Here is a 20,879-nt window from a genome sequence, read left to right as displayed (position 1 = left end):
AGTGCAGGAATAGTCCCTGCCTTGGAGATCCAACCAACCCCCAAATGAAAGAGCTATTGTTTTCTTCCCGTGCCTGAGCAAGCGTGCCCAGCATAATTTACCCCTCTTCTGAAGGAGTCCTCAATGCATTATTAATTTGGAAGGACTCCCTCTTCTCCGTCGCTAATCTCAGCCCATTCAATATTGATGATTATTTGCTTTACTCTCTTTAACACGTGTCACATTTCAGGGGTTGGGAGCAGTAGCACTTCTTAGGCATGGGGGCTCCGAGGGCACCTGGCAGCCAAGCCCCCAGGCTGGATTCCTCCGGGTCTACTTGACCACCTCTTTTCGGGAGCGGTGTCAGCATGGGCTTGTCCACCTCTGCAGCCTCAGCACTGCACGATGCCTGGCACAGAGCAGACCTTCAGGAAAAAGAATCACTGAATTCATCTTCAACAGCCCATTCCTCTAGGGTGGTTCTGCCCAAGCTCTAATGTTTCACCACTTTTTCCTGGCTCACTGTCCCATTGACTGAGCCCCCAGCACCCACCAAGTTTTTATTTGGTCTAACTCGAAATTTCTCAGCCTTGCCACTGCAGATGTTTTGGGCTGGATAATTCTTTGCCATGGACGGCTCTCCTGTGCATTGCAGGGTGTTTAGCAGCGTTCCTGGTCTCTGTCCACTAGATGCCAGAAGCACGACCCCGGCCCCAAGTTCTGACAACCTGGATGGGTAGGGAGAGGCAGGATTGCCCAAGGTGGAGAACCTCCAATCTCACTCAACCTCTCTCTCGCTGCACTTGGCTTTGTTCTCAGGGACACAGAGAACAGCTGTCTTCCTCTGTGTGCACACAGGTCACTCCTCTCTTCTCATGAGCCTTTGTCCCATTCTAGAGCCTTCTCTTGGGAGCTAAGAAAAGCAGAGTAATGACTCTAGGACTCCTACTCCTAAGGCAGTTAAGCTGCAGGTTTTGGTGGGTCTGGGACCCCTGGATCCTGGCCTTAGAACTACCTGTGCCTGAGCCAGTGTCCTGATAAGTATAATTTCCCCCTCTCTGTCTCAGTTTCCCAGTCTGTCTATCACCTTTCATCAGCCCAGTAACAGTAAAATTTTCTTGTGGTCTTTCAAGTGAAGCTTCCACTCAGCTCCCCAAAAGATGCAGTGTGGGGTCCTCAGCAGCCTTGCCTCGTTGCCCCCCTGGCTTCTGCAAGAGCCCCACCAAGACAGCTTGCAAGGAAAGCCCTGAACATCTTTCTTAGAGAAACAAAGACCTCCCAACCCTTGACCAAAGAAAACTCTCCTCAGCTCGCCCCAGCCTGTTTCTGTTCTGTGCTCCTCTGAGAGGACGCTTCAAAGAGGTCGAGCCCAAGTGCCCTGGGAAGGAAAAAGTGGCCAGAGAAATTCCCCAATGCTTCATTCCCTTTATAAGCGCTTTGTAGCACACACAAAGCAGCCTCCCTCCTTCATCAAGGAATAACCTTGAGAAAGTGAGCACCCGTGTGTCAGCCCTTGTCCATGTCCCCTCCACAATTGGATTGTCATAGACGAATTCCAGCAGCCATGATCGTGGATTACCTTTGAAAGATTTGATTTAGCCAACAGATGCAGCATTGATAGAAATCTCAGAGCAGCCAGGAGAGGAAAAGGCAGAAAATTCCACCCTGAAAAGATTCCTGTATTGTTCAGCTTTCAACTCCTATTAACTTGTGATTAAATCTATGTCTGGGGGAAATGGAGAAAGGTGAGGGCGGGGGGGGCGGAATGAACCAGCATCAGTGTTTGTGACTTTTGCCTGAGCCAAACCAGCATCATTTGCCCACCATGTGACCCAAGGGAATGGCTCTGCCACCAGGCTGGGGTGGTAGGGGTGCTGGGGTGGGCAGGGCAGGGGACACCAGGGAGGGGGAGTTCTGACGAAGGTGCTGAGAGCACAGTGAGGGCAGTTTTCTGAGTCAATGACTGAGTCAGCGGTCATTCCCCACTCTCTCTCCGAAAGGATTTTTAGAGTTTCTATAACAAGTAACAAGTAATCAAACTAAGAAAATAGAAATTATATTTTTAAAAATAGATTTTTAGAGACATGAAAGGAGACAAAAAAAAAAAATGATTTCAGGTTTGGTTTTGAGCTTTCTGGTTTCTCAGAGTAAAAGGTAAAATTGGTGTTGAGATCCAAAACGCCAGTGGGCTGGGACAGAAAGTAGAAACGCAGGAGGGCTCAGAGGCCAACGCTCGCCAGCTCACTGTTCATCTAGTATGCTTTTCAGAGAGCACTCTTCACACCAGAGCAAGGACCTGTAACAAGCGAGTCTACTGAAGAGAAGGGCAAGAGGGCGCCTGAGGCCCTTCAGAATCTTCAGGGTGGTACAGAGCAGATCGTGGCAGTCAATGCTGCCCGGTCACATGCTTGAATACTTCCAAGCCTGTCAGTCTCCGTGACTGTGGATTGAGCCAGGCCCTCTGACCCTAAATCAAAACTTCAGAGGAGGCCCCTGAAAAGTTGGAACTGAGAGAGGCCATGCCTAAGAGCTTTGCTGGAAGCGTTGATGACAGAGAGGAGTGCTCCACAACTGTCTGGCTGAGAGTCAGGCCCACCGAGGCGGGGCTCCCTGCCCCACGGCGCCTGTGCAGGCCACTATCTCCCCTTACAGTGTGGGGGCCAGGGAACCATGAAGGTCGGGAAGTCTTCAGACATCCATCCTTTGCACACATTCTTTTCTATATATTTGTAATGTTATTGCTTTTTATCTGTTTATGAATAGAATAGATGCTCAGTTTGAGAAAGGGAATACATAGAAATTTAAAGAAAAAACTCAGAGTCCTTCATAATTTCTCAATCCAGAGGTGAGCACAGAAACCATTTTGTTGTAATTGGTTCATTCTTCATCCATGTTCTGTTTCACACTTTTTTCATACTTTAGCTCACGACTTTGTATTAATAAACAGTTTGCTTATTTCATTTACCCTTATGTCATATCATTAAATAGGCTGGAAAACATTTGAGTACTACTCTACCATGCCTTCATATGAATTGTCATAATTCATTTAACCAGTATCCTGGTGTCAGAGGCAGCATGAGACGGTGAACAGAACATGGCCAGACAGACCTGGGTTTGAATTCCAGCTGCCACTGAGTTATCTTTGTGACCTTGGGCCAGTCATATAACCTCCAAGTGCCATCTGAAAAATAGAGGCTCTAATGCCCAACTCACAGGCTTACTTGAAGATTAGAAATATAGGTGTAAAATGCCTGGTGCTTTAATAGCCTAGTCACATATTATTTATTATTATTTAAATTACTTCAGTTTTCCACTGTTATAAATAATGCTTCAGGGAACATCTCCGTGCATAAATCTTTCTCCACAACTGTGATCATTTCCTTAGGATAGATTCTTAGAAATGGAATTACAAGACCAAAGGGTCTGAATATTTTTAGGACTCCTGATACAAAACCCCAAATTGTTTTCTAGAAACCTTTACCAGCATTGAGTATTGTCCATTTAAAATAATAATAATAAAGAAAGTAACTTTACCTTTTCGATAGAGAAAACATGATATCCAGTTGTTGTTTTGACTTGAACAATTAATGAAACTAAACATTTTCCAAAATGATTTTTATCTACTTGTACTTACCATTCAGGAACTGTCTGCTCCTGTCCATCCCTCATTTTCCATGAGAAAATCAGAGCTCCCAGAGGAGAATTGGCTTGGCTGGGCTTCACGCAATTAGTTTGTTCATTAATTCATTTGCCAAATACGTATTAAGTATCTTCCCCATGCCAGGGACACTTCTGGCCACTGGGGTACGATACAGATGTGAAAGAGACAGACAACCGCACCCCCCACCACCATGGAGCTGCCACCTGGTGGGGAGACAGATGATAAACAAGTCAACAGAGAGAAAAGAATTACTAGTAGTAAAAGTGCTATTCATTCCCAAATTCTTAAGAGGGCAGTGAATATGAGCCTGGCACTGGGGATCCACCAATGACCCAGGGAGACAAGGCCCATATCCTATGTGGAACTTCACAGAACCAAGACTTGTATGTAGGCTCCTCCTGCCAGCCCAGAGTGTGCCTTTCAACCACAGCCCTTGAACTGGACTCTATAGCAGGGAAGCAGATGACACAGGAAATCCAAAAGGCTTGTCTCTACCATCCAGCATCTTCTCCACAATGTCAGTTGGGGTTCTCCCCGACAGAAGCAGATGCCAAATTGCAAGAGGTCTTACTAGGAACACAGCTGTGAGGGAAAAGGGGGAAGGGGCTGGGGAGGCTAGAAAAGCATCAGCTGCAAGGCAGATCTGACCTGTGTGAAGGAAACAGAGGAGGAAGGAAGGCTAGATGCAAAGTCTTAAACTGAAGCACAGTTCGAAGAAAGTTTCACAAGATGGGGAGTCTTTCAGCCAAATTGCCCATCAGAGGAGTACCAGACTTCCCAGGAATGTGTCTACCTTAATATATTCCTGCTGTGCTCTAGCTGAGAGGAGCCCGGGGGAAGTGTGACTTCGGAGAAAACAAAGCCTCCTGCTTTGGTCTCTGTGGATTTGTATTGTAAAGAGCACTTGTTTGAGAGTCAGGAGACCTGTGTCCAATCCTGATTTTGCAATTCCTTGCAATGTGACTTTAGGTAGATTATCTGGATTTCAGACACAGTATGTGGGGCCGTCAGTCAACTACACTCCCCACAGCAGCTCTAAGAAGAAGATGGTCACCACAGTCGGCATCTCCTCTAACATGAATGCATATTGGCTATTGGATCAGACGCTCCCAGCCACAGGTTGCCCACCTCTCTAGAGGTCGTGCCAGGTAGCCCTTGCCTCCGGCCAAGGGTTCTAGCCAGACCAGGATGGAGATGATCTTACTCAGTCTTAAAGAGCCCTAGCAATGCATGAATGGAGAGTGTCCTCTCCAATATAGACTTTGCCAGAGAGGGAAGGCTACATCTGCCCAGAGGTTCCACTTTAACTCAGCAAATGTTCATTAAGTACCTACAGTATACAGAGCCACTGGGTCTCAGTGCAGCCCTCTAGTACCTGCCCACACACTGGGCATCTCCTTTGGGTGCAGAGTGGGTGAAGCTCCGAACCTCATAGTACACAAGGGAAGGACCTGGAAAGGCTGCCTCCTGCTTTGGTCTCTGTATTTGTGTTATAAAGAGCACTTGTTTGGGAGTCAGGAGACCTACATCTAATCCTGATTTTGCATTTCCTTGCAATGTAACTTTAGGCAAATTTTCTAACAATTATGAGCCTCAGTTTCTTGGGCTCATAAGACCATGTAACCTTGGCATGTTCTGACAAATAAACAAAACATTAAGCTAAAAAAAAATTTTTTTTTTTAAGAAAAAGAGACTTCCCTGGTGGTTCAGTGGCTAAGACGCCACACTCCCAATGCAGGGGGCCTGGGTTTGATCCTTGGTCAGGGATCTAGATCCCACATGCTGCAACTAAAGATCCCGCATGCTGCAACTAAGACAAAGTGAGCCAAATAAATGATAAATAAAATGAAAACATTAAGCAGTGTATTATCAGAGGCTCTTCAATCCTGCACCATGGGCAGACCAGGCCTGGGGTGGGCAGAGGGTGGGACATGGCCGCATTCCTGACCAGACTGTCCTCTCATCCTTCTCTCATCTATTCAGCTGCCACCCCGTGACTGGAGCTTGCACCTGCCAGCCAGGGTGGTCTGGCTACCACTGCAATGAGTCCTGCCCTGTTGGCTACTATGGTGATGGGTGCCAGCTGCCTTGCACCTGTCAGAACGGTGCCGACTGCCACAGCATCACTGGGAGCTGCACTTGTGCCCCAGGCTTCATGGTAAGAGGGGAGGGGGCTCCCATGGCCTCTCTGCCCACCCCCGCCCCCACAGAGGAGGAGAGGGGCCAGAATCAGGGAGTGCAGCCCTGTGCCCAGGGATGAAGAATGAGTGTCTGCATGGGCCACTCGGAGTCTATGACCAGAGAGCTGCCAAGGCTGTTCTCCAAGGCCTGTCCTGCTGAGGTTTGTAACTACAAAATGTAATGGAAGGACGGTGTCTTTCCATTGTCTCCTCACCCTGGAACACCAGTTGTCTTCTTTGTACCCAGCTCCTGTCTGTCCATGTCCTGTGTACGTAGTATTTTTCCATCCTAATAACCACAGAGCACATAATAACCACCAGACTTTGTATTTTGCTTTATTTCACCCACGTTTGCTGCTGGAGCTTCTTGATTATCCATTTTTGGTGGTTGCATAACACAGCAGGAGTTGATGGACCCCCACGATCCTCAGCCATTCCTTTAGTGCTGAATACTGAGTTGTTTCCAAAGTTCACAACACATGTGCAGTGAGCATCTTCCTCCCAAAGGCTTTTCCCCTCCTGTTGAATTCGTTCCTTAGGGTGACTTCCCAGGGTCAGTGGGCATAATATATTTACGGCTCTTGATGGATGTTGCCATATTATTCCCTCAAGGGTTATATAAAGCTACACTGCCACCAGTCGTGTATGCATGTACCTATCAAAACAGCTCTGCTGACGTTCTTTTCTTATTTTAATTTTTGCTAATTATATAGCTAGAAAATGGCTCCTCAATATTGCTCTAATTTGCATTTCTCTGATTACTAGGGAGAGTAAAACCTTTTCCCTATGTGTTTGTTTACTATTTGTATTTCCTCATGAATTATGCTGCTCTTTTTGAAGTTTGATTCCAGGGAGCTTGACATTGCAAGTGGAATCCTGTTCAAGGTGATGCATGCCCAGTGAGTGTGAGAACCCATACATTCAGGGGACCCCCGTGGTCATAATTTTGTGCTATAGAAAGTGGTTTGTGTAGTCCAAAGTCAGGCCTTTGGAACGAGCCCAGGGTCCCATCTTGGCTGTCCTACTCACCAAATGTGTGACCCAGGGCCAGCGAGTTAACCTCTCTCAGGATCGGTTTCCTGACCTGTGGAATGGGACACCTGCCTTGCAATGTTGCTGTTAGATGTAGAAACAGGCTATATGGAGTACCTTCCCTTGGTGCTTCTTAGACTTTAGTGAACTCAGAAACCAGCCGTGGACCTTGTTAAGTGTAGGTTCTGATGCAGTAGAACTGAGGCCTGCAGTTCCGCATTTCTAACATGCTCCCAGGAGATGCCAGTGCTGCTTTGAGTAGGAAGGGGATGGCGCTCAACTGGGGCTGCCCATTGTAATCACCTGGAGGGCTTTACAAATGCTGATGCCTGGCCGCCTTCCTGGAGATGCTGATACACGTGGTCTGGTTGAAGCCAGTGCGCTGTCAAGGTGACCAAAAGACCTGCAAGGAAGCCCTTGTCATGATGTAAGAGCGCAGGTTTGCCTGGTGGCGATGTCTTTTGTGGGCAGGTTTCCCCTGGTCTATAGAACAAAACTCTGTTCAGCTCCCCACTTCTTCTCCCCAAGGCAGGTAAGACTAGATGGAAATGATTCCAGTGACATCTTCAGAAGAGAAAGAGATCTGTCCTCCTGTAGGTTTCCTCCCTTGTTTACCTTTATTGCTGTGAGCTTGGTTCACAGTTCAGTTCAGTTCAGTCTCTCAGTCATGTCTGAATTCTTTGCGACCCCATGGACTGCAGCACACCAGGCCTCCCTGTCCATCACCAACTCCCCGAGTTTACTCAGACTTATGTCCACTGAGTCAATGATGCCATCCAACCATCTCATCCTCTGTCGTCCCCTTCTCCTCCTGCCTTCAATCTTTCCCAGCATCAGGGTCTTTTCAAATGAGTCAGCTCTTCGCATCAGGTGGCCAAAGTATTGGAGTTTCAGCTTGGACATCAGTCCTTCCAATGAATATTCAGGACTGATTTCCTTTAGGATGGACTGGTTGGATCTCCTTGCAGTCCAAGGGACTCTCAAGAGTCTTCAACACCATAGTTCAAAAGCATCAATTCTTCGGTGCTCAGCTTTCTTTATAGTCCAACTCTCACGTCCAAACATGCCTACTGGAAAAACCATAGCCTTGACTAAACAGACCTTTGTTGGCAAAGTAATGTCTTTGCTTTTTAATATGCTGTCAATGTTGGTCATAACTTTCCTCCCAAGGAGTAAACGTCTTTTAATTTCATGGCTGCTGTCACCAGCTGCAGTGATTTTGGAGCCCAAAAAAGTAAAGTTAGCCACTGTTTCCACTGTTTCTCCACCTATTTGTTCACGACTTCCATAGAAAAAATGGAGTGCTCAAGGTTTGGGGTTTGGGTAGGAGAGAATGGCTGTTTGGGATTAAAAGTCTCAGCTGGGTGAGAGATCAGGTGACTGAAGCTGAAGTGAAGTGACCGCAGAGGACCTGCAGACCCAGTCTCAGCTCAACTACCGGGCAGTTCTAGACTTTGGGCAAGTGGCTGCCCCTCCCAGGGTCCTAGTTCATCATCTGTAAACAGCGAGTGTGCGGGGCTGGGGGATGAACGCCCCCAGGTCAGGGCGCCAGCAGTTTGGAGGCCAGGCTACTGTCTCTATTGCTTCCATCTGGGATTAAAATAACTTCCTGCCCTTGAACTTTGGGAGACTTGACACTTGTAGGAATCATCTCCACGTGGAATCCTACCTGCTTGGGGCTCAGGGCTGAGACAGACTGTGAGCCAAGCAGCCCTGCTGAGACCCTGTGGATTTCCATCCATCTCCTCCTATCCAGCCTCACTGTACCTGCAAAGGCTCTTCCAGGGCCCGGTCGGGGGATGAGCAGGAACTGCTTGAGGTGATTACAAGATAGTCAGTTGCTCTCACCCAGCATGACTCATTCCTGCACACACCAGGTTCCCAGGGTGGGGAAACCAAACTGTTGCCCTCACCTCAGCTTGAGAATGAATCCAGTTTCCTGCAATTAGTCAGCTCTGGTCAGGGTCCGGCATCGGGCAATTAGTTCAGCAGACTTGGCTGAGACCCTCCCTGAAACATCCCACAGTCAATGATAATTAGCAATGCCTTTATTTGATGTTTGGTTTGTGAATTTATGCACCTGCCTTTTTTCTTGAAAGAGTTTTCAGTTCAGTTCAGTCGCTCAGTCGTGTCTGATTCTTTGTGACCCCATGAATCACAGCACGCCAGGCCTCCCTGTCCATCACCAACTCCCGGAGTTCACTCAAACTCATGTCCATCGAGTTGGTGATGCCATCCAACCATCTCATCCTCTGTCGTCCCCTTCTCCTCCTGCCCCCAATCCCTCCCAGCATCAGGGTCTTTTCCAATGAGTCAACTCTTCGCATGAGGTGGCCAAAGTACTGGAGCTTCAGTTTTAGCATCAGTCCTTCCAATGAACACCCAGGACTGATCTCCTTTAGGATGGACTGGTTGGATCTCCTTGCAGTCCAAGGGACTCTCAAGAGTCTTCTCCAACACCACAGTTCAAGACCATCAATTATTCGGCACTCAGCTTTCTTCACAGTCCAACTCTCACATCCATACATGACTACTGGAAAAACCATAGCCTTGACTAGACAGACCTTTGTTGGCAAAGTAATACCTCTGCTTTTCAATATGCTATCTAGGTTGGTCACAACTTTCCTTCCAAGGAGTAAGTGTCTTTTAATTTCCTGGCTGCAATGACCATCTGCAGTGATTTTGGAGCCCCCCAAAATAAAGTCTGACACTGTTTCCACTGTTTCCCCATCTATTTCCCATGAAGTGATGGGGCCAGATGCCATGATCTTAGTTTTCTGAATGTTGAGCTTTAAGCCAACTTTTTCACTCTCCTCTTTCACTTTCATCAAGGACTTTTTAGTTCCTCTTCACTTTCTGCCATAAGGGTGGTGTCATCTGCATATCTGAGGCTATTGATATTTCTCCCAGCAATCTTGATTCCAGCTTGTGCTTCTTCCAGCCCAGCGTTTCTCAAGATGTACTCTGCATAGAAGTTAAATAAGCAGGGTGACAATGTACAGCCTTGACGTACTCCTTTTCCTATTTGGAACCAGTCTGTTGTTCCATGTCCAGTTCTAACTGTTGCTTCCTGACCTGCATACAGGTTTCTCAAGAGGCAGGTCAAGTGGTCTGGCATTCCCATCTCTTTCAGAATTTTCCACAGTTTATTGTGATCCACACAGTCAAAGGCTTTGGCATAGTCAATAAAGCAGAAACAGATGTTTTTTGGGAACTCTCTTGCTCTTTCAATGATCCAGCAGATGTTGGCAATTTGATCCCTGGTTCCTCTGCCTTTTCTAAAACCAGCTTGAACATCTGGAAGTTCACAGTTCACGTATTGCTGAAGCCTGGCTTGAAGAATTTTGAACATTACTTTACTAGCGTGTGAGATGAGTGCAATTGTGTGGTAGTTTGAGCATTCTTTGGCATTGCCTTTCTTTGGGATTGGAATGAAAACTGACCTTTTCCAGTCCTGTGGCCACTGCTGAGTTTTCTAAATTTGCTAGCATATTGAGTGCAGCATTTTCACAGCATCATCTTTCAGGATTTGAAATAGCTCAACTGGAATTCCATCACCTCCACTAGCTTTGCTTGTAGTGATGCTTTCTAAGGCCCACTTGATTTCACATTCCAGGATCTCTGGGTCTAGGTGAGTGATCACACCATTGTGATTATCTGGGTTGTGAAGCTCTTGTTTGTACAGTTCTTCTGTGTATCCTTGCCACCTCTTCTTGATATATCTTCTGCTTCTGTTAGGTCCATACCATTTCTGTCCTTTATTGAGCCCATCTTTGCATGAAATGTTCCTTTGGTATCTCTAACGTCTAATGTGAACGTTGACATTCTAGGAATCAGTGAACTAAAATAGACTGGAATGGGTGAATTTAACTTAGATGACCATTATATCTACTACTGTGGGCAGGAATCCCTTAGAAGAAATGGAGTAGCCATCATGGTCAACAAAAGAGTCTGAAATGCAGTACTTGGATGCAATCTCAAAAATGACAGAATTTTTTCTAACATTTTTCTGTCCATTTCCAAGGCAAACCATTCAATATCACGGTAATCCAAGCCTATGCCTCAACCAGTAACACTGAAGAAGCTGAAGTTGAACAGTTCTATGAAGACCTATAAGACCTTTTAGAATTAACACCCAAAAAAGATGTTCTTTTCACTATAGGGGACTGGAATGCAAAAGTAGGAAGTCAAGAAACACCTGGAGTAACACGCAAATTTGGCCTTGGAGTACAGAATGAAGCAGGGCAAAGGCTAATGGAGTTTTGCCAAAAGAACACACTGGTCATAGCAAACACCCTCTTCCAACAACACAAGAGAAGACTCTACACATGGACATCACCAGATGGTCATTACCAAAATTAGATTGATTATATTCTTTGCAGCCAAAGATGGAGAAGCTCTATACAGTCAGCAAAAACAAGACCAGGAGCTGACTGTGGCTCAGATCATGAGCTCCTTATTGCTAAATTCAGACTTAAATTGAAGAAAGTGGGGGAAACCACTAGACCATTCAGGTATGACCTAAATCAAATATCTTATGATTATACAGTGTAAGTGAGAAATAGATTTAAGGGACTAGATCTAATAGATAGAGTGCCTGATGAACTATGGACTGAGGTTCGTGACATTGTACAGGAGACAGGGATCAAGATCATCCCCATGGAAAAGAAATGCAAAACAGCATCTGAGGAGGCCTTACAAATAGCTGTGAAAAGAAGAGAAGCAAAAAGCAAAGGAGAAAAGGAAAGATATAAGCATCTGAATGCAGAGTTCCAAAGAATAGCAAGGAGAGATAAGAAAGCCTTCCTCAGCAATCAGTGCAAAGAAACAGAGGAAAACAACAGAATGGGAGACTAGAGATCTCTTCAAGAAAATTAGAGATCCCAAGGGAAAGAGTTTTAGGATGGGCAATTAATTGAGACTCATTCAGTTCAGTTCAGTCACTCAGCCGTGTCTGACTCTTTGCAACCCCATGGGCTGCAGCACACCAGGCTTCCCTGTCCATCACCAATTCCTGGAGCTTGCTCAAACTCATGTCCATCGAGTCAGTGATGCCATCCAACCATCTCATCCTCTGTTGACCCCTTCTCCTTCCACTTATCAATCTTTCCCAGCATCAAGGTCTTTTCCAATGAGTCAGTTCTTTGCATCAGTGGCCAAAGTTTTGGAGTTTCAGCTTCAGCATCAGTCCTTTCAATGAATATTCAGGACTGATTTCCCTTAGGATGGACTGGTTGGATCTCCTTGCAGTCCAAGGGACTCTCAAGAGTCTTCTCCAACACCACGGTTCAAAACCATCAATTATTCAGCACTCAGCTTTCTTTATAGTCTAACTCTCACATCTATATGTGACTACCAGAAAAACCATAGCTTTGACTAGATGGACCTTTGTTGGCAAAGTAATATCTCTTCTTTTTAATCTGCTGTCTAGGTTGGTCATAGCTTTTCTTCCAGGGATCAAACGTCTTTTAATTTCATGGCTGCAGTCACCATCTGCAGTGATTTTGGAGCCCCCCAAAATAAAGTCTGTCCCTGTTTCCATTGTTTCCTCATCTATTTGCCATGAAGTGACAGGACCAGATGCCTTGATCTTAGTTTTCTGAATGTTGAGTTTTAAGCCAACTTTTTCACTCTCCTCTTTCACTTTCATCAAGAGGCTCTTTAGTTCTTCTTCGCTTTCTGCCATAAGGGTGGTGTCATCTGAATATCTGAGGTTATTGATATTCCTCCCAGCAATATTGATTCCACCTTGTGCTTCATCCAGCCTGGCATTTTGCATGATGAGACTCATTAAAAAAAAAAAAGCCCTTTTCTGAGAGCTGGGAGACATTGAGCCTTGGCTCAGTAACCTTGGACGTGTTGCTTTACCTTGCTGGGTCTCAGTTTCCTCATCTGCAAGGTGAGAGTTGCATCAGTCCTGTCTATTGGGTGTGAGTAGCCAGCGTGGCAATGGGTCAATGGGTGTGAGGCCATATCCTCAGCTGCCCTCTCCCACCAGAGCTCTTCTTGCCAAGGGAGGATGTTGGAGTGTGTTTGTGAAGACAGAGTCTCTGAGGGCTGAGAATGACCCCAGGCTTATCATAAACATGAGGGGTGAGGAGTACTGACCCACCTCTGAGAGCCCAGTAACATGCCTGATCCAGCCAGGAGGTCCCCACCCCTTGAGGCCATAAGAATATGGGGCAGAAACAAGCCCATCTGGCACTTGGGGGGTTCTGGTCCTCACACTCTTTCTCTTTCCTTCCCATAACACTGGATATTTTCTCTGCTGAGAACTTGAGGAGTTGGTGGGGTTATGGATGCCCATGCAGCCTTCCCGAGCTTGTGCCCGATAATGGTTATATTCGCATTAGCAGCAAACACTTACTGAGTGCCCGCCACATGCTTCACCTCTGTTCCTCACAAGCACCCTACAGAAGTGCACTTTCACGTTCTTCAGCTTGAGAATGAGCTGAAGTTCAAACAGGATGTGTGGCTTGCGCAGGATCACAAACCCCGCAGCGGTGGGAGCCCCCACTATTAGAGGATGGGCTTTGATTGATGGGTCTCCATGGAACTATGCAAATTTGGGTTCAAATCTTGGTGCTCCAATCCCTACTATGCCTATTAGTAGGTCACTTATCTTGCCTACATCTGAATTTCCTCAACTATTCAGAGGAGACTTAACCATGAGAGTGAGAATCTTCAAATGGGAAGTTCATGGCTTAGTGCCTAAAACACAGTCGAGGCCCAGTAATTACTGGTGAACTATGAGAGTGTCGGGAAACGTTGCTTCCCTCAAGCCCAGCACTCCCTTCGAAGGAGAATGTCAGGATGAGTTATGCCCAGGGATTCTCAATGCAACAGAGCCGTACATATGCACAGCTGCTGTCCAAGCAGGTCCATTCAAGCACCTGTGGGTTACCCTGAATGGTCAGTCTCAGGATGCACTGCAGTATGGACATACATTTCAGTGCTTAGGGAAATGAACATAGGGATGGAAGTGGGAAGAGAGTCTGGGAGTTTTACATGTTACCTTGGCAGCAGCAATGGACTCACTTGGGCTATGAATTGCTGTACTACATTGGGGCTGCAGAGTGAGAGGAAAGAGCCCTGGGCTGAAAGACAAGAACCAAAGTTTCTAGCTCTGGTTCTTCTCACTTTGGAAGCTTCCATTTTTCATCTGTAAAATGGAAATGAAGTTCTCTACCCGACAGAAACAATGGTATAGGAGCTAATCATTAAAATGGCAGTGTTTAAAATTGGGTGTGGCATTGGTTCAGCACCTTGGACAGTTCCTGTGAGCTGGTCTTGCCTGTTAGAACCTGGGGTCTTTACCCAGCCAGAGCACCGGGATGAACAGGGGCAGGGAATGTAGAGTGAGGATCACATGTCAGGGGCCTCAAGGTGGCAGAGTCCTGGGACTGTCCAAGTGAGGGATGATTCACAAAGTCAGGGGAGAGTCTCTGAATTGTCGTTGAGGGGACTAAGTGGAAGCTTCCATCCACTTGGAAGTTGGGGGTCCCATCACCCCTCTCCATGGCTTCTCATTACCCACAAAATAAAGGTCAAACTCCAGTCCTTGTAACTTGCCCTTAAAACTAGTTAGTTCACCCTAATCTCATCTGCTACCTGCCACAAATCTGCACTGTGGCCACACACATTCACTTTCCCCAAACACAATGTCTGCTTCAGGACTCCGCCTATGCCATTTTTTCAAGCTTTACCCTCTTCCTGGAACACCCTCTCCACTGTCCTTATCTCAGTCTGTGAAAATCCTTCTCAGCCTCTCAGGCTAAAGTCAAAGACTGCCTTTTCCACAAGGTGTTCCCTGAATATTCCTCACTTTAGAATTAACCCTTCCATCTCCTCTGTTCCCACAGCACATGGCTCAGAGTCTGAATCCCTCCAGCCTCCTACTGTCTTCCCCCGTGCATGCCTACCGCATGAATATCTTGCTCAGTACACTTTGAAATGAATAAAAATCTTGGGAAGAGTGATGAAATGCCCATAGCAGAAGTTCCAGAACTGACCTTTATAGGAAGGAAATTCATGGCATTTCCAAAGGGGCTTGCCAGCAGGGTGGGAGCTTAAGTCTACCCATGGGCTTCTCTGCACATCAAATAAACAGGTAGCTGCAGGAGGGACTGGAGCAGCTAGCCCCCAACATCAATTCCAGGTTCACTGGGCAAATGATGCAAGTTCCTACCTTAGCAATACAGTAAAGTGATGTTACTCAGAGATGCTGGAGGGGGATTCTCTGCCTTTAAATACCAGCTTTGCTGAGTATTAGTTGTGTGACCTTGGGCAACATACAACCTTTCCGTGCCTCTGTTTTCTCATATGTGAAAGGGTAATAATAATAAAGTCCAGTGAGTTACTGGGCTGGTTAAATTAATTCATACATATAAAATAACTAGAATACCTGGCATATTAGTCATCCTTCAACAATATTAGCTATTTTCATCACCACTGTTGTGGATGCTGCCACTGTTATTTTTGTTGTTGTTTATCCAAAGGGGTCCCCCACCTGAAGAGGTTGACTGGTCCTGGCCAGAGTCCCCTGTTGGGGGTACAGGTGGAAATAGAAGTGAGAGGAAGAGAAGAGCTGAAACTTCCTCCTGGCTGGGAGCGGCAGGGTTCCCAAGGGCTCCAGGGTTCCCAGGGACAACCACAGAACCAAGAATAGACTTTCTCATCACAGCAGGGAGAAGACCGGCTCCTCAGCCCCTCCATGCTCATCCGTTGACCAGCTTTCCTTAATTAAGGCCTCACCTAGGTGGCCAGCCTGATGAAGCCTTCTCTGCTGCTCTAAAACTAATTGCTGCCATGTTGGCACCTGGAGTGAACAGCCTGTGAGGTCACTGACAGAGCTACAAAGACTTGATTTCCCAGACCTTCTCCCCCCCATCGAACCTGTGTGGCTGGGAGATAAGGGACCTTCTGGTCATTCCTCACACGGATGCTCCGTTTCAGCTCAGGCTATAATGGGGACGGGGAGTGTGGGAGGTAGGGGAGGGGGGCCTGGTGTCCCCTCCCCTGGGACTCAAGGCCTATATTTCTCCCCTGGATGACAGAATTTCTATTACCTTAAAGGGCTCATCTATTTATGCTGCAATTTTTTGAAGCCCTGTCTGCTGTTATTGAACCTTGCATGCTGGCACGGGGAACGGGCACTCCATCACCCAAATGAACAAACTCGTTTCCCCATTTTTCTCCCCTTTCTCTGTGCTGTCGGTAGGTCATATGCAAACCTCAGCCGCTCAGGCCAGTGAAGGCAGGAGGGGGATGAGAATTACAGAAATCCAGATCAGTGGAGCAGTGATTGAATTTTCCTCCGAGGTTTCCTATGTCCTTTAAAGACGTCACCATCCCCCCGTGCACACACAGCCCCCACCAGCTGGGTAAATTGCGTGTCTGCCTCTTGTATGGCTCCTGAGCTGAAACTAGGGAGCAAGGACAGCTACAGAGCCAGAAAAGAAGGCTGACTGAAAATTAGAGCCAGGTGACATGTGTATAATGTATGTGCATTTCCTGTTGTAATTGTTTTGTTCTTCATCAAACGGAGGTCTGCAGACGATTAGCCCTATGCCTAGGAAACCAGCTTCTCATCCCCTGCCCCCCACTGTTGACTAGCTTCCTAATTATTACACTAAAAGGTTTTCCTGGATGCTGAGCTAGGGATGAAGAATTTACCCTCTAGCTGCCATGTGTCTGTGAGCAGAGGAGCACAGGGAAATAGCAGAATGATCCAAAAATATAAACACACACACACACACACATTGTCCAGTACTCAAACCCTAGATGTAGTCATCTGCTGAGTGGCCTTGACCCTGTTATCTATGCTTCTCAAGCCTTAGTTTTTTCATCTATAAAGCAAGGGAAATAATGGTATTATGTTCTAGAATTATTTTTAGGATTGGATTAGATAAAATGGGCATGATGCTTAGGAAAAAGCCTGGCAGGTACTGAATGTTCAACAAGTAGTTGTTGAGGTTCCTTCTGTTTACTGGAGGCAAAGGGCATGGACTATGGGGTCAGACAGGTCTGGATTGGAATCTTAAGTCTGCTGCTCAGCAGCTGTGTGACCTTACGCAACATATTCAGCCTCTCTGAGCCCCAGCTTCCCATCTCTTAAATGGGTTAAACACACCTGCCCTTCCTGTCCGTGTGAGCACAAAACAGGAATTAGCCTTCACAGTGGCAGAGTTGAAAGAATGCTCAGTGCTTCCCTAGTGCACCCTCTTATTTTATAAACTGAGGTCCAGACAGGGCAAGTGGCTTATCTTAGGTCACACAGCAAATCATTGGCGGAACTGGGATGTGAAGCAAGTGACATAGCTCCCAATCCGATGCTTTTTCCACCTTCGCCTCTGTCTCATGAGTTTGCTGTCCCCACAGCAGACACCTACTGATTTTTCCCAGGGCAGGGAGGGATGGGGGCGTCGCCAGCATGTTAAATCATGTTGGCAATTAATCTACAGAACAAAATAGAGAAAACTGGTTTTACGTCACAAAGGCTGAGTCCAATCTTCCCCTTCTGGGACTCCATGGTTTGTGGCCTTATTAGGGAAAACTGCTGACTCTTCTGTTCTAAAAAAAATAAACAGTCCCCATGTCACACCACCTTCTCGCTGCCGTGCTCCTCATGTTTCCATCACTGCCTTCAGGGCCAGGGTCTGGACCTGAGACTTGGGTCTCAAGCCTAATGCCTGCAACTCTTTCAGTGCAGCAGAAGCTATTGGGGCAGGTCTGCTGCTGCTGCTGCTAAGTCGCTTCAGTCGTGTCCGACTCTGTGTGACCCCAGAGATGGCAGCCCACCAGGCTCCCCTGTCCCTGGGATTCTCCAGGCAAGAACACTGGAGTGGGTTGCCATTTCCTTCTCCAATGCATGAAAGTGAAAATGAAGTCGCTCAGTCGTGTCCAACCCTCAGCAACCCCATGGACTGCAGCCTTCCAGGCTCCTCCATCCATGGGATTTTCCAGGCAAGAGTACCGGAGTGGGGTGCCGGTATCCCTAAACAGGTCTTAAACACTCCCAGTTTTCCTTTTGTCCAAGTCTCTGGAGAAGGGAATGGCTACCCACTTCTTGCCTGGAGAATTCCATGGACAGAGGATCCCGGCAGGCTACAGTCCTTAGGATTGCAAAGAGTCGGACATAACTAAGCAACTAGCACTTTCACTTCTGAAGTGATGGGGTTTCTTCCCCTGCCAGCTCCCACTCCTGGCCACCTGCAGACTCCGGAGGGTGGGTGTGGCTTTACCCAGCTAGCTGTCGCCCCTAAGCTTGTTAATCCTCACGGCTCTCCTGTGAGGAAAGCCAGGCCAGTATGGAGGGCTGTATCTCACGGATGAGGAAACCCAAGTTCAGAGCAGTTATGAGACCTGACCCATGAGAACCTCGAGCTGGGCCTAGAACCCAGGCTTAGGGCTCTAAGGCCAAGCTCACCTCAGGACAGCCATGTGGGAAGCGGGAAGTCGGTGCTCAGCGGAGACCGACTGGGACTGAGACCTGGTCCCCCCCAGCTCCACCTCCCTGCTGTTTGACTCTTCCCAAGTCCCTTAACCTCTCTGTGTCTCAACTTCGTCTTCCGCAAATTGGGGCACAAACTGTTCCTAGTATCCTCAGTCTGGGGTGAAGTTGAGATGAGACACACTGTCAAGAAAGCAATGCCAGGGGTGTCACCCAGAGGCGTGAGGGAGAGCAGTGGGCCCGGGGCCCACACTGACACCCTCACCAAGGCTTCGGGTCTGGAACAAAGGAGGGGCCACTCCCCTCCTGCTATGAGGCTCTGACGCTCCAAAGCCCCACCCAGCCTGGCCGCTCCCCAGCCATCTCCTCACTAAGTCATTAGCACCAATAATCCATCTGCAGGAGTAATTATGGACCCCAGGAGGGGAAGGGATTCCTGCCAGAGATGTGATTATGTCTGGAAAATGAAAGATGTTGCAGAAAAAGGTCTTGAATAAATTACTTTAAGGTGGGGCTAACAGGAAGACTAACATTGGGAATAAATGAAAACAAAACAAAACTCAAAAGTTCTCTCCAAAAACACTAAATAATTGTTCTCCCCTCTCCTAAAAGTTCTGAGTATGATTCCCTGAGACAAGCCCAGGGAGTGAGGCCCAAGTGGCTCTGCCTTTGACAAAGATGGCCCAGGGGAGCAGGGGTTAGGGAATGCAAAGGAAAGCGTGGGAGCTGAGCAGGCTGGGCCCTGCCAGGTGAGCACTGGCAGGCAAGAGGGAGTCGCAGCAGTCCTGAGCAGGCCTGTGACAGCAAGGTGCGGTGCCTGACCTTCACCCTCTGTGTGGGGAGATGGCGACATCACAGTCTAGGGACCCAGCACGAAGTAGGTGTCCGGTAGATGCTGGTTCCCATCACTCCCCGTGGTCCTTCAGTGGAGGCTGCTGGCTGAGTAGGGAGAGCATGGGCTGTGAGTCAGCAAACCTGAGTCTGAATCTCAGCCTTGATGCTCACCAACTGGGTCACCTGCTCGCCAGCAGGATCACCTCTTGAGCCTCCCTCTGCTCACCTCATGCATGGAGTACCTTCTAGGCTGGTATGAGGATGAAACAGGGCAAGCAATACCAAAGTGGTGCAGAGCCGGTAAATCTTAAATTTCTTTTTTTAAATTAACTTATTTTTAGCTGTGCTGGGTCTTCGTTGCTACACGCAGATGTTCTCTACTTGTGGTGTGAGGGCTTCTCGTAGCGGCTTCTCTTGTGAAGCACAGGCTCTAGGCCCACAGGCTCAGTAGTTGTGGTGCCTGAGCATAGTGGCTCCTCGGCATGTGGGATCTTCCTGGACCAGGGATTGAACCCGTGCCCCCTGCATTGGCAGGCAGAGTCTCAACCACTGGACCAACAGGGAAGCCCAGTCTTAAGTTTCTTTCCTCCCATCTGCAGTGGGCTTAGGTTCATATGCAGGTGCATGTAACAATCAAAATGCCTAAAGCTTTTGTAGCAATTCCTCTGGGTCAGGCACTATCCTAAGAACACTATGTGTATTAATTTACTTAATCATCACCCCTACCCTCAGAAGAAAGTACAATTATAATCCCATTTTTGCAGACAGGGAAACTGAGACGCAGGCTGGTGAATGACTTGCAAAAAGTTTGTTCATTTTGCCCCCAATAATGCTGAAAAGAAGAAGTTGCCCAAGGTCCCGTAAGTGTCAGAGCCAGGACCTGAATTTAGTAGTCAAGTTCCAGAGCCCACTGGCTTGATCAGCCTTCTGCCGCTGACCTGCCTGTCCTGTGGGCAAACCGAGAGTCACCTTCGCTGCCCCTCACTAGGAAGAAACCTAAACCGTGGCCACAGGGTGCTCCAGCCATGCGAGCCGAATTAGGAAGTGGTGTCGCACTCTAGGGCAGGGCTTCCCTGGTGGCTCCATGGTAAAGAATCCTCCTGCCAGTCCAGAAGACATGGATTTGATCCTGAAGACCCCGCATGCCTCAAGGCAACTAAGCCCACGAGCCACGACTATTGAGCCTGTGCTCTGGAGCCCGTGCACAACTACTGAAGCCCAGGTGCCCTAGCGCCTGTGCTCCGCAGCCCGCGGCTAGAAAGTAGCGCCTGCTCACTGCAGCTAGAGAAAACCTGTGTGCAGCAACAAATACCCAGCATAGCCAAAAATAAGCAAATCGATAAAACTCTTTTGAAAAAACCTCTATAGGGCAACCGGGCACCTGACAGGGAGCTGAGGGGAAGTGTTAATTTCCCAGGCAGTGGTATGGATGAAGCACCAGTCATCACCATCACACTCATTTGTTTCACAGTGCTTCCACTACAACACTCTCCCACATCCATCACCACGGGTGTTCCCACAGCCCTCTGAGATGAAATGCTACTGTTGCCATTTTACACACGAGGACACAGTCATGGCAAGGTTACATAACTCTGAGCATCGCAGCTCTCAAACCCAAGACCCAGCCACTCCCCAGACAAATGCTGCCAGGATGAACCTCTCCTGGCCTGTCTCCCTCTGAGGCCTCACTGCCCTCTTTTCCCTCTGGCCTTTAGCCCCAGACAGCCTCTGCCCAAAGCTG

At 47.7% G+C, this 20,879-nt stretch overlaps 1 protein-coding gene across 1 annotated transcript in view; it reads left to right on the top strand.

Annotated features, from left to right (window-relative positions):
• Window positions 1-20,879, top strand: part of MEGF11 (multiple EGF like domains 11) — a 389,965-nt gene that overhangs the window by 316,168 nt on the left and 52,918 nt on the right. Inside the window, exon 10 of the mRNA XM_055536753.1 lies at window positions 5,624-5,798. Within this exon, the coding sequence (XP_055392728.1) occupies window positions 5,624-5,798 (175 nt within the window). The remainder of the gene's footprint in view (window positions 1-5,623; window positions 5,799-20,879) is intronic.

Source organism: Bubalus kerabau, chromosome 10 (genome assembly GCF_029407905.1).
Source record: "Bubalus kerabau isolate K-KA32 ecotype Philippines breed swamp buffalo chromosome 10, PCC_UOA_SB_1v2, whole genome shotgun sequence".
In the NCBI taxonomy this organism is placed as follows: Eukaryota; Metazoa; Chordata; class Mammalia; order Artiodactyla; family Bovidae; genus Bubalus; species Bubalus kerabau.
Note: the sequence above shows the minus strand (reverse complement) of the source record. Positions and strands in the feature narration are given on the sequence as shown.